General features: G+C 38.7%; 1 protein-coding gene across 5 annotated transcripts in view; it reads right to left on the bottom strand.

The window, feature by feature from the left end:
- The window catches only part of CCDC171 (coiled-coil domain containing 171), a 356,155-nt gene that overhangs the window by 206,341 nt on the left and 135,207 nt on the right, over window positions 1-14,607 (bottom strand). For all 5 annotated transcript variants that reach the window (XM_047767619.1, XM_047767618.1, XM_047767620.1 and 2 more), the window contains one exon: window positions 8,944-9,046. In XM_047767619.1, coding sequence (XP_047623575.1) covers window positions 8,944-9,046 — 103 coding nt within the window. The remainder of the gene's footprint in view (window positions 1-8,943; window positions 9,047-14,607) is intronic.

The raw sequence follows: 14,607 nt of genomic DNA on the forward strand, positions 1-14,607 counted from the left end.
TATAATGGGGTGATGATTCCAACCACATCAGCATTCAACTCATCTGTCTGGCTAGTACAGAATACAGATGGAGCTTAAGGAATGGGAGTGAATTACTGTAAGCATAATCACATGTGACTCCAATTGCAGCTGCAGTTAAAGATGGAGCTTCATTGTTGGAACAAATCAATACATTTCCTGGCAAGTGGAATGACACTATATCTTCTATCAATTTCTTTCCTCTGGCAGGGCCAGCAATCCACCTTCATGGCCCTACCTCAGAGCTCCATCAACTTCAGCATAATCTAGTCTGCAGAAATCTTAATCAACTCTCCATTCTGGAAGACATCTAATGTTCCACGTAGTTCTCTACCAAGTTGTGGATATCATTCTGACAGCTCAAATTCAAGGAGGTCAAGTTTGTCAGGTCCTTACAGGTGAATTATAGTGTAAAGTTTTTGGATTTTGGAACAAAGCAAGCCATCCTCTACAGATAACTATTTTCTTGAAAATCAGCTTTAGACTTCCTATTGGTCCTCAGCAGATGCTACATTCATGCCCACCAATTTAGCATGTAATCTAAGCTGCCCATTGTAAAACTGTTATTGTCTGATCCACCAAACCATAAATTTGAGCATGCACAACAGCACTCTACCATCAGGTGAAAGTGGTATATATCAAAAGTAGGTTTAAACAAGTCCTGAGGGCACAAGTAAGTTGCATGAGCAAGTAATCCAGATCCCATGGGTCCTATTCTTGTTATATTGCTTCTTCTCTTTTAACCTACACCCTGAACCCATGCAAAAGTTCCCTATAACCAGATGACCAATGAGGTTGGGGGCAGAGGAGGGGGGAGGAAATGGGCTTGAAATATATAAATAGGAGCAAAAAAGGTACTTCTGTACCATGAGCAAAAAACGTACTCCTGTACCAAGACAACTGGTCTTGCAAAATAGGTACTTCTGTACCAAGGAGCAAAAAAGGTACTTCTGTACCAGGACAACTGGTCTTGATTATCAAGGGAAAATTAGTGGTAATAAAGAGTATGTCTAGAATGCAGGACATTCCACAGAGTACCTATTAGTACACTCAAGTTCTATGATAAAAGTTAATGTACAAACAAACCCACATCTGGGTATATATCCAAAGAACTGAAAGCAGGGTCTAGAAGAGATATCTGTATATCCATGTTCATAGTGGCACTTTCACAATAGCCAAGAGGTGGAAGCAACTCAAAGCTACAGGAACCGATGAACAGATAAACAAAAGGTGATATATACATATAATGGAATGTTACTCAGCCTTTAAAAAGGGAGGAATTCTTTCATATTATGAACCTTGAGGACATTAAAGTAAAATAAAATAAGCAAATAATACCTCCATTAATTGAGGTATCTAATCTAAAGTAGTCAAATTCACAGAAACAGAAAGTAGAATGGTGAGGGCTTATTCTAGTGAGGGACTCAAGGGAGGGAGAAAAGGGAATGTGCTGTCAATTTTATGTGTAAACTTGACTGCGCTATGGGACCAGATACTCATACATTATTTCTGCGTGTGTCTATGAGGCTGTTTCTGGATGAGACTGATATTCAAATCAGGAGACTGAGTAAAGCAGACCACCCTCCCCATCATGGGTGGGTCTCATCTATCCCATTGAAGGCCCCAGTAGGCTAGGGAAAAGGCTAGGAAAGGATTCTCACTCTCTACCTGACTATCTCCAAGCTGGGACATTAGTCTTCTCCTGCCTTTGCACTCAGACTCAGACTGGAACCTACCCTATTGATTCTCCTGTTTCTCAGGCCTTCAGAGTCAGACTGGCCCACCTGGGTCTCTGATTTCTCAGTCACCATACTCTTGAGATTAGTTAATGATCCCACCAGAAATGTTGAGCCTTCTTAGTGAAGTCACTCCCTTGGATTTCCACAAACCAAAGCTATGAGTATGATGAAGTAGAACAAGTTTAATTTGTAAACCTCAATGAATTGAGAGGTGAGGGAAGCAAGAGAGAAGAAACTGGCAAATGACAGCAAAGGAGGTCTGTGTGTTGCTATTACAGGCATCCTTAGCTTCTCGGTAACCCATAAACCTCTAATTAAAGAGTACCAGTTGTGACAACAATTAAAATTCTCAAGAAGAGGAGTTTCCACTGCGGCTCACCAGTAACGAACCCGACTAGCATCCATGAGGATGCAGGTTTGGGATCCCTGGCCTCACTCAGTGGATTAAGCATGCGGCATTGGTATGAGCTGAGGCGTAGGTCGCAGATGCAGCTTGTATCCCACATTTCTGTGGCTGTGGTACAGGCCAGCAGCTACATCTCTGATTTGACCCCTAGCCTGGGAACCTCCATATGCCGCAGGTATGGCCCTAGAAAGAAAAAAAAAAAAAAGCAAGTAAAATAAAATTCTCAATAAGATACTGTCCTGATTTTCCTAAGAACAGTCCCTGAGACTGCCCAATTCCTGGGAGATATGTATGTACCTAAAAGCATCAAACACTGTTACTATTATTTCCTAGGGTCCTTCAGTCTATCCAGTAGAAAGATAAAGGAATACCTCTGGAGTATTACAAATGACTTCCTCAAGGAAGGAAAGGTTGAAGAAGGTGGGAGGGCTCTGTTTCAGTCAACACAAAAGTCAACCGCCCTGAGGAGGATCCAAGATTGAGTCAGAAGAAAACCTTTCTTTCATGAACTTAATGAAGGAAAAGTCACATTCTGTTTTCTAACATCCTCAGGCAGAGGTGAAACTGTAGTAAAAGAAACACTTGAGGCAAAAAGACTACATGGGTTCAAAGTAGAAATGGATTTCTCCCCATATACACTATAAGAACTTCCATCAGAAAAGAAATGAGATTTGAGTAGCTCTAGTGTGTGAACTTCAGTGGGAAGTAGAATGCAGAAATAGGAAGTAAATGTCCCTGATCAAGTAAACTGAGGCTATCTCGCCTAATAATAGTAAGCAATCAGGTGACATTTCTATGACCCATGAAAGATTGTATATCTTTTCCACTGAGGTTGGAAAGTCAATCTTCCTGGTGATTCATGGATTTCTAACCAAACAGCTCCTATAATTTGGAAATAGACTCTGTAACTACCTTTATAACCTCAAAAATTAAAATTTAAAATAGAACTTCAACCTAATATTAATTCACACATGCTTTTATTCATTCACATTCAAAAAACATTTGAATACCGGATTTGTGCCACGTATTGCTTCATTTGCTTAAAATCATTTGGAAAATAAGAGGGACAAAGATCCTTGCCCTTATACAGCTTAGATATTGTGATGGTTAATTTGATGGGCCAACTTGACTGTGCTAAGGGATGCCCAAATAGTTGGTAAAAACCCTAGTTCTGGCTGTGACCATGAGAGTGTTTCTGGAAAAGAGTAGTATTAGAATCAGTAGACTAAGTAAAGAAGATCTGCCTTCACCAACATGGATGTGTAATAGCCAATCCACTGGCCTCTCTAAACCCCCGGCCCCACTCTTAGCCCTCTCCTCCTGCCACCCCAACAAAACAAAAAGGCAGGAGGGAAAATTTCCTTTTTTCTTGAGCTGGAACTTCTACCTTCTCCTGCCCTAAGATATCCTGCTCCTGGTTCTTGGGCCCCAACTTCTCAGGCCTTTGGACTCAGACTGAATTATATCACTGACTTTCCTGGTTCTTCCATTTGTGGAAGACATAAGATTTCTTAGCCTCCATAACCATGTGCACCAACTCCTATATCTCTTCTTGTATGTGTCTACATATCTTATTGGTCCTATTTCTCTGGAGAACCCTGAAAATACATATATAATAATAAATGTACAATATAATCTGTTAGAAATGTTGCACAGCAACAAGTGCAGTGGGGAAAAAACAAACAGCAGAAAAGGGAAAAAGGTAGGGAGGCAAGTGGCATGGGAACAGGAGTGGGTAAGCATCATGGAGAAGATGAGATCTGAGCATAGAGACAAGGAAGATAAGAAAGAGAGTTACCAGTGTTCCCTGATAGGTTAGCAGGTTAAGGATCTGGTGTGGTCACTACTGTGGTTAGGGTCACTGCTGTGGTGTGGATTTGATCCCTGGCCACATGCGCAGGGAAAAAAAAAAAAAAAAAAAAAGGAGGGAGCGATCTTGGGGAGGAACTTTTCAGACAGAAGCAAGGGCTAACACAAAGGCCTCCAGGCCAAGGGCTCGCATGGGTGTTCAAGAAATGGCAGGAGGCCAGAGTGGCCCAAACGAGGGAAGGGGTGATGAAAGTGGTAGGAAGTGAGAACAAAGGAGTGATTTTTTAAAAATAGGAGCAGACCATGCAGGGTCTTGCAACCACTGCTTCAGCTTCTAATCTTAGTGAAATGCAGAACCTAGCAAGGTTTAGGGCAAAAGAATGACATGTTCTAATTGAGGTTTTCAAGCCATCATTCTGGTGGTTATAGAAAAAGAGACTAAAAGGAGCAAGGCAGAAGCAAAAGCAGTGGAGGAGGAGTTGGAGGCATTAGGAAACAAGGTGTAAACTGTCACGGTGATTTCTGCTGCAAAGATCAAGTTAAATCCTCTAAGTCAATAAATTCCTGAGTGTCTTAGACTAACTAAAGCTTCACCTTATCTATTACATGGAGATAACCTGATGCATTACTCTGGCTTCAGAAAGATTTCCTCATGAAGCAGAGCACAAAATGTGAAGAAGACAGGAAATAGAACACTTGGCAGCTACTGTCAGCTCTGGAATAAAATTCATTCCAAAAATCAGTTTTGGGAGTTCCCGTCATGGCACAGTGGTTAACGAATCCGACTAGGAACCATGAGGTTGTGGGTTCGATCCCTGCCCTTGCTCAGTGGGTTAATGATCCGGCATTGCCATGAGCTGTGTGTGAGAAATGGCAAAAAGACACACACACAAAAAAAAAAAAAGAAAAAAAATCAGTTTTGGAATTCCTGTTGTGGCGCATTGGAAGCTAATCTGACTAGGAACCATGAGGTTGTGGTTCAATCCCTGGCCTCTCCTAGTGGGTTAAGGATGTGGTATTGCAGTGAGCTGTTGTATATGTCACAGACACAGCTCAGATCCCGTGTTGCTGTGGCTGTGGTGCAGGCAACAGCTGCAGCTCCGATTAGAACCCTAGCCTGGGAACCCCCATATGCCATAGATGCAGCCCTAAAAAGAAAAAAAAAATTAGTTTTCATTAAGACCACTTTAAAGAACAAGTCAAAAAAAGGAGTTCCCGTCGTGGCGCAGTGGTTAACGAATCCGACTAGGAACCATGAGGTTGCGGGTTCGATCCCTGCCCTTGCTCAGTGGGTTAACGATCCGGCGTTGCCGTGAGCTGTGGTGTAGGTTGCAAACGTGGCTCGGATCCCTCGTTGCTGTGGCTCTGGCGTAGGCCAGTGGCTACAGCTCCGATTGGACCCCTAGCCTGGGAACCTCCATATGCTGCGGGAGCGGCCCAAAGAAATAGCAAAAAGACCAAAAAAAAAAAAAAAGAACAAGTCAAAAAAAAATTTTGCAACCATCCCTCTAAATTTCTACCATGGATTATTTTTTCTTGAAGTGGAAGATAGGTACAGAGTGTATATATATATAACTGAATATCAATATATCAATATATCAATCAATATATATCTATATATGTGAATATATCAATATCTGTAGAGAGAGTCTGAACTGAAAGGTATGAAGAAGTAATAAAAAAGAGGGTAAGGCACTATGACCCACTTGCCTAACTGCACAACAGAGGATCTCTCTGGAAAACCCTTTCCAAGATAATTAAACTAATTTTGTAACAAGTTATAAGGCTGTGCCATCATCATCCTTGAATTATCCTAAGTCTTCCAATTACTTCATTTGGAAGGAACAAATTATTTAGTCATCTTTGTGTAGCTGAATCCAAGTCTGATGCAGTAGGCAATTCTAACTGTTCAGACTCTTCCATAAAATGTTGAGCAATAAGGTTTATTAACTATATCCCTCTTGGTTAAGTAACAAAAACCCAATCTAAGCTGGTATAAGCAGAAAGGGATCCATTATGGTTAGACAGGGCTATTTCATGGATACCAAGAGCAAAAATAAAATGAAGTTTGAAGCAGATATGTGAGTGAGTCAGGCTATCAGCAGGAAAAGAGATGGCACACTCAGAAGGGTTCACTGGAAGAGAATTTAATGAAGATATTTACAGACATGTGAACAAGTTAAGAGAACCAAAAGATAATGATGAGGCACCAAGAACCAGCAAGACTGGAAAACCAAGACAATGGCCAAACCTATAGGGTTAAGCGGAAGGAATGTTGTCCCCACAGTCCAATACGAGCCACAGCTGTGGAAGAGGACACACTTGACAGGAGCTGTGGCTGCCAAAAAAATGAAACTACTGCCAGGAATGCACTGAAACAGAGGAAGCAGGGGAAATAAATCCCCTGACTTTCCTTTCTTCCTCCACTCTTAATCTCCTGCTGGTATACCCACTGTCTAAACCCAACTCAGAGGCCAAAGAAGCCCAAGTCATGCAGTCCTTAGAGTTCAGGCTCTACAAGGCAAAACACAGACCAGAGGAGAGTGGTTCTAGGGTGGGTAAAAGAGTGAATAATCAGCACAATATGGAAACAAAGACCACTAAAACAGTACAAAAATCACTAATTCAGCACGCAGTCCCTTTCCCAGGAATTCTTTCTCTATAATATATAGGATGTACATATATATTGGAAACAAGGAAGTTTGAAAAGGATTGTTACTGAAAGATAAGAAAAAAAGGAAAATCTTTATTGTAAGACAATTCTTTTTCTATAGGTTAATAATAACTTGTGAGTTTGTTATCAATTATTTAATGGGCTGCACTCACAGCATATGGAATTTCTCAGGCTATCAATCAAATCAGAGCTTCAGCTGCCAGTCTAAACCACAGCCAGAGCAACACAGGATTCCAAGTCACATCTGCGAGCTGTACTGCAGCTTGAGGCAATGCCGGATCCTGAACCCACTGAACAGGGCCAGGGATCGAAGCCGCATCCTCATGGATACTGGTCAGGCTCATTACCACTGAGACACAACAGGAACTCCATCAATTATTTAATTTTAAACTTCAAAAGAGACATGATCTCATTAGTCTTAGCTTTTCTAACTCAACTCCTAAGATATATATAAAAATAATATTGAAGCACTAAGATATGCTATAATAGTTATAATTTTTAAAGATCCTAAAACCATTAAATAATGATATATCTCAATAATAAAATAGTATCACTGCAGAAGAAAATTTTATCTTCCAAAGCTTGAGCAAATACAATTGAAAAGTAAATATCTATGCTTTTATGTCATTTTTTTTTAAATTTTAGGGCCACATTTGCAACATGTGGATGTTCCCAGGCTAGAGGTTGAACTGGAGCTGCAGCTGCCAGCCTACACTACAGCCACAGCAACGCCAGATCCGAGAGGTGTCTACAACCTACACCACAGCTCACGGCAATGCTGGATCCTTAATCCACTGAGCGAGGCCAGGGATCAAACCCTCATCCTCATGGGTACTAGTCAGTTTCATTAACCACTGAGCCACAATGGGAACTCCCTTTATGTCACTTTGGGGGGAGGGGGGTGCCTGCGGCATATGGACATTCCCAGGCCAGGGATCAAGCCTGTGCCACAGCAGCAACCCAAGCTGCTATAGTGACGATACCGGATCTTCAAACCGCTGTGCCACAAGAGAACTACCATGTCACTTTTATATTCCTTGATGTTTTTCCCACAGTAACAAAGCATGAAGCACTAAAGCTATTGGAAAAATTTAAATAAAAATAAAGAAAATTTAAAATATTTAACTGCAAATTACACAAAATTTCTAATGGTTCACCAATAGAAATCTGCAGTTCCCTAAGGTGAAAACGAGCCTTGATTATATATGCTCCTGCTTTTTTGGGGACGGCAAACTTTTCCAAACTTAACCGTTTCCTAAAGAATTCGTTTGCCAAGTATCTATTTGAGTCCTTAAAAAAAAAAGGTAAAAAACAGAGTCCTGAAGCTTTATTTTAAACTATAGGAAGGAGTTCTCTTGTGGCACAGAGGGTTAAGGATCTGGCATTGCCACTGCACTACGTTGGGCTGCTGCTGTGGAATGGGTTTGATCCCTGGCTGGATAATTTCTATATGCCATGGGCACAGCCAAAAAATAAAAATAAAAAATAAAGAAAGAAAGAATATGGAATTTAATTCTACATGCTTTTTTGATGAACTGAATCAGAAACCAACTAAATAATCAGCAGCTGACAGTATGGCAAAAGAAAACTACACTAGAAACATGAAAGTATTTAAGTCAAAGCTACTAGAGCACATACAATGGCATAAAAACAGTAGAAATCATGGAAAGAACAGCACTTATTAGCCAACTAATGCTTGCGCTAGTCCCCAAATATACCTACCCAATAGACAATCTTTATAGTTCTTTATCTTAGATACTAAATAGTAAAATACTAATACTAAAACCAAAACATTTTACCTAAGCATGCTTGTCTGGAGAGTATATATATAGTAGAAGGAAATGAAGGAGAAAACCAGCCTAGAAAGCGAGAGTGTAGAATATGCACTGTTACAGCCTGTGTCCTTCATAACCTTTTGAATGCATGACCTTTAAGTTGCTGAAGGTTGCCTGAGAATTTGGCTCAGTTTGATGGAAACATCTGTTCCCCTTGCAGGTATACTGTAAGGACTTTTTTCTCAGTTGGATTCAGAACACAGCAAGTGAGCCCTTGTCTGTCCAATCATACAGACCCCAACACTTGTAAATCAAGTTCTGGGAGGACAACAGCAGGTCCACAGTCCGTCACCCTTTCTCAGCCAGCTAGGCCAACTGACTGCTGTGAGAACTGCTCTTATCATGTCATCAAATCAAAACATGTTGAGATGAGGGACTACAAGAGGCATCTGCAGAATTCCCAAAATGTAGTGACTTTGGAACATTGACAGATGCATCTGTCATTTTATACCTTCAACTAACCTGATGTCCACTGGCCCGACACAGTAAAGCTGTCCAAGATCGATTCCAATTCTTTCACGTTATTTTCACATGTCTCTACTAGAAAAGCCTGGTGCTTCTTAGCCTTTTAATTAAGAAAAAAATTATACATAATAAGGTCAGGCATTATATGAGCAGCAGATTTTTTGTGTGAACACATAGAGCAAAATTAAGTATAAACGAGCTAATAATTACTCCATTCAAATCTATTATTTATAAACCTTTTTCTGTCTTAATCAGACATTTTACTTGGCTTAATGTAACATTATATAAAGTCTCGATAACAATTCACTGAGGTCTTAATGCCTGGCAGTGTTCTCAGTATTTTATACATAGTAATTATTTTTATCCTCACAACAAACCTATGAGGGAAGGGCTATTGTTATCCCAATTTTGCAGATAAGGAAACTGAGACAGAGGAATCAAGGAAAACTTTAAAAGATCAAACTTGCAGTCATGTGGCAAACTGCCAGACGGTGGTTAAAAGTGAATGTAATATGACCAATTAGAAGGAACCGCAGTAGTCTACTCAAGAGGTGACAGCAGCTTAGATTAGCATCTTGGCAGTGAAAAGGAGGCATGGGGGTGTATGCACTGAAGGGGTATTTTTGGGGGGAGGGAGTGTATACTTAGAAAGTGGAGTGGCCAACCTTGGTAATTTCATTGGGTTAGATTACACTGATTGGATTGATTGGATTGGTAGGATTGGATGAGGTTGGGAAATGCTCAGATAAAATGAGGAGTCAAGACTGATCCCAAGGTTTCAGACTAGAAGACCTAGGCATATTTCAGTAATTGAGGGAGAATGATGGAAGTAGATGAGATCTTATTTTGGGAGCTTTTTGCTGTTTCTGTTTGTTTATTTACTTGTTTGCTTGTTTTTGAGAGAGAATATAAATCATAAATTCTGTTTTGATCATATTCCATTAGAAAAACCTCTAAGAGACTCCCAGCACCAGCACAGTGCCTGGCAAATAACAGAACCTAACAAATATATTTGACAGAGTTCCCATCGTGGCTCAGAGGAAGCAAACCCAACTAGTACCCATGAGCACGTCAGTTTGAACCCTGCCTTGCTCAGTGGGTTAAGGATCCAGTGTTGCCATGAGCTGTGGTGTAGGTCGCAAACTCAGTAGTGTAGACTGGCAGGTGCACCTCCAATTTGAGCCCTAGCCTGGGAACTTCCATATGGCTGCCCTAAAAAGAAAAAAAAATAAATAAATTTAAATTTATTATTTAATAAAAAAGTTTTTAAATAAGTTTCAAAACATATATATATACATATATATATGTATATATTACACACACACACACATATTTGAATTAACAAAGAACAACTAATGTAGAAAAATAAGGGAGACAGCCAGACATAATAGTGTAAAGCTCAGAAGACAGGTCAGGTAAAGGTTTGGGATTCATCTAGAGATATGTGAAGCTTGCCCTAAGACTGTTTGATGGGAAGGGAAAAGAACATAGGACAAAGCCTCAGAAACTCCAAAATTTAATACTTAGAAAAGGAAAAGACAGCAAAAATGACTGAAAAGGAGGAAGAAAAACAGAAGAGTTTAGAGCCATAAAACCAAGTTAAGAGAACATTTTAAAGATAGAGTTGTCTATTACATCCAAAGTCACAGAATGTTGGAGCAAAATGGAGACTAACAAGTGTTCACTGGAGTTTAAAGTCACTGCTGACCTTGATGAAATCTGTTACAACCCAGACTGGAGGAGTAAGCCTGATTTTTTTTTTTTAATCTTAAGTGAGTGACAATTAAGGTAAGTAAATAGAAACAGGAAACTTAGATAACACTTTTTTGGTAAGAAGAGAAGGGGAGATAAAGGGCAGTAGTTGGAAAGAAGATTGTGATTAGAGAACAGTTCTGTATTTTTAATAGGTAAGAAACTTAAACATTTTTAAAAGCTGATGAGATAGAGGCACCAGTGAAGGAAGGCTTCTAGAAAAAAGAAATAGGAGAATAGATTTTACAGGACAAAATTCTTCCTTAAAATATCTAACTAATCATTCTTTCTTTAGACATCAGTTCAATTATCTCTTCTCTGGAAAAGCTTTTACTCCCTGACTGCATCAATTTTCTCTATTAGAGTCTTACCAGAGCACTTACCAGAGTTATGATTCTATATTTATTTGAGTAGGTCTTTACTTAATATCTACCTCATTTAAGTTCCAAGAGGGGAAGAGATACAGTCTTTAATTTAATTTAATTTTTTTTTGTCCTCATCAATGTATTCCCAGCACCTAGACAATACTGAGTATTTAAGAGTTAAATTGGAGTTCTCTTCATGGCTCAGTGGTTAACGAACCCAACTAGTATCCATGAGGATGTGGGTTCTATTCCTACCCTTGCCCAGTGGGTTAAGGATCCAGCATTAAGGATGAGCTACAGTGTAGGTTGCAGACATGGCTCGTATCCTGTGTTGCTGTGGCTGTGGGGTAGGCTGGTAGCTGCAGCTCTGATTCAATCCTAGCCTGGGAACTTCCATATGCTGCAGGTATGGCCCTAAAAAGACAGAAAAAAAATTAAATAGTTTTAAAAAATGATAGTACATGCTATCGACAGAAGATTGTTAAATCAGGATTCACTCACACAGACTTTAAATAAGAAGAAGCTCTTCTTCATACACTAATATGGAAAGATCTCTAAGCTTTATTGTTGAGTTAAAAACAAAAGAGGAGATGGGAAAAGTATATACCACTATAAAATAAATGACCCAATGTCTAACCAAAAGCCCTCTGAGTTGGGTTGCAAAACCAAACAAAAACAAAACGAAAGCAAAGTTCAAATTTTCTGCATTAGCATACACTAACGTGCTTTTTAGTGGGTGTCGTATTAAACAAGCTATTATCAGGGGAAAGGGAATCAGTATGTTTAAAATGGTACCATTTTACCATCTGTGTAAAATTCATATGAGTATGCATATTTTAAGTGTAGAGAGAATCTCTACACATAATCACAAGAAAATAGTAACTAGAGTTACCTCTGAAAGAAAATCTTGGTGGCCAAAAGTTGGGAAGAAAAACATTTAATTTTTCACTGTGTAACCTTTTGTATCTGCAAAATCTTGTATTATGGGTACCTATTATATTCAAAAAACGAATTATATTTTTGAAAAACCACAAATAAATAAGCCAACAAACAAACGAAAACACTTTTCCATGGTGAATAAGCATGCACATTGTTAATGTGTTAGGAAACTTACGAGGACAAATTATGCAGGGAGGCCCAGATGAAGATTTCTGAGGATTATCAAAGCACAGACTCACATACCAGTGCAAGGTTTATATGCTTATAAAAAGAAACCAAATTTTAGTTATTAAAATATAGGAGTTCACCAGTGGCCTAGTGGTTAAGGATTTGGCACTGTCACTGCTTTCACTAGGGTTTAATCCCTGGCCCAGGAACTTCCACATGCCCTGGGAAATGTCATAAATAAATGAATGAATGAATGAATAAATAGTAGAAGACTCAAAATGGAATATATTATTATCAATGTGATCAAAGTTTAAATGAAAAAAACACTGTATTTAGGAGTTCCCGTCGTGGCACAGTGGTTAACGAACCCAACTAGGAACCATGAGGTTGCGGGTTCGATCCCTGGCCTCACTCAGTGGGTTAAGGATATGGTGTTGCCGTGAGCTGTGGTGTAGGTCACAGACACGGCTTGGATCCTGCATTGCTGTGGCTCTGGTGTAGGCTGGTGTCTACAGCTCTGATTAGACCCCTAGCCTGGGAACCTCCATATGCCACAGGAGTAGCCCTGGAAAAGGCAAAAAAAGACAAAAAAAAACACTGTATTTATAAAGCACCAATTTATATATATATGATACTACACTGTAAAGTTATTTTTAATCAAATACACTTAATTATTAAACATTAAATATTCTATTAAATTCTTTGAGTTTACATTATTCTCAGGGTAAAAAAGGAAAAAATCAAGCAATTGAGAAAGAGAGAAAGTAACTCAGTTATGTTTCATTCAGAGTTTGATAATTAAAGAAATCTAAATATATAATTTTATATATAAGAAAATTATATTTTTTAAAATAAAAATTTATGTAAAGCTTGTATATAATTTTAAATTCAAATAGGATCATAGTATACATAATACTATGTAACTTATTTTTCCATTCATTGTACATCTCTAATATCTTTCCACATCACATTTTTTTCAGTTGCATAGCACTCTACTGTTTAGGTGAATTAATTTATTCATTGTATCATTAATAAATTCAACCAGTTTCCTACTGATTTAGAGGTTATTTGTATTTTTTTCCTATTAGTGACAATACTACAAGATACATCCTTACTTGTATATCTTTTCATGCCCATTAAAATATATCTAGTTAATAAAGTCCTAGAAAGGTAAAGGGATGTGTACAACTACTTTCAGACAATTGATACCAAACTGCTCTCCAGAGTCCTACCATTTAAAATACCATGAACAACATAAGTGCTTATTTCCCAATACCTTTCCAATGGTAAGAATTATCAACTTATTTCAATGTGCATTTCTTTCATTTTAATTAAGTATCTTCTCATATGTTTATTAGCCAGCTGTATTTCTTTTTCTGTGAACTGCCTTTTCACATCATGTGACCATTTTCATATTACACTGTCCATATTTTCCTCAATGATTTATTATAATCCTTTGTAAACCATGGAAACAATCACTTTGTCACACATGCTGCAACTCATTATGGCCAATCTGTCTTTGTAGTCAGCTACACTCTTAGGAACAAAAAGTGATCAGTAATTTGCTTTGGAATTTTTAGGTTTTGTGCCATACTTTTCTTACTCTAAGATTATAAAACACTAATTCCCTTTTTCTTCCCCAGTACCTTTTTTTTTATCTCCTTCTTTATGACCCTTTGATCAGTCTAGAATGTGCTTGATATAAGCAATATGGCATGGATTTAGTTAGACTATTTCCTGTTATGTACAGTGAGTTATCCAAAAATTATTTATGAGATAATCTATCTTTGAACATTGATTTAGCATACTATGATATTGTGATTTATAATAAAAAATTAAAATTTGGTCCTTTTCATGGTTCCTGACACATAGTTTCTAAAATCCTTATACTTTCCTATATAAGAGCCAAAAGGGCTTCTTTTGTTATAAAGTTTTGCTCCCAATAGTTTCTAAAATAGCTTTAGGGTGATAAAAGTGAAATGGGTGTCTTTCATTTTTCATTAAAAAAACTCCCTTCAACCACATCTGACCCATGTTAATGAGTTGATTTTTGGACAGCCCCTAGATAACCTAAGAATGGGGGCTGCTTGCCAGGGGATTCAACTGTGTGCTTAGAAGTCTGGAACTTTCAGTCCGACTCTACCAACCTCCTGGGAGGGAAGAGAAGCTAGAGGTTGAGTCAACCTCCAGGGGCCAATGATTTAATCAATCATGCCTACATAAAGAAGCCTCCATAAAAGCCCAAAAGAACAGGGTTCCAGAAGCTTTGAGATAAGGAAACACCTGGCGATGCAGGTAAATGTGGCACACCTAGAGAGTATGGCAGCTCAGAGACTCTTCCCACACGCCTTGCTCCACATACCTCTTCTGTCTGGCTGTTCTCAGTTACATCCTTTTATAACAACAAATGAATCTTTAATCTGGTAAATACACTGCC

Source organism: Phacochoerus africanus, chromosome 2 (assembly GCF_016906955.1).
Source record: "Phacochoerus africanus isolate WHEZ1 chromosome 2, ROS_Pafr_v1, whole genome shotgun sequence".
Classification (NCBI taxonomy): Eukaryota; Metazoa; Chordata; class Mammalia; order Artiodactyla; family Suidae; genus Phacochoerus; species Phacochoerus africanus.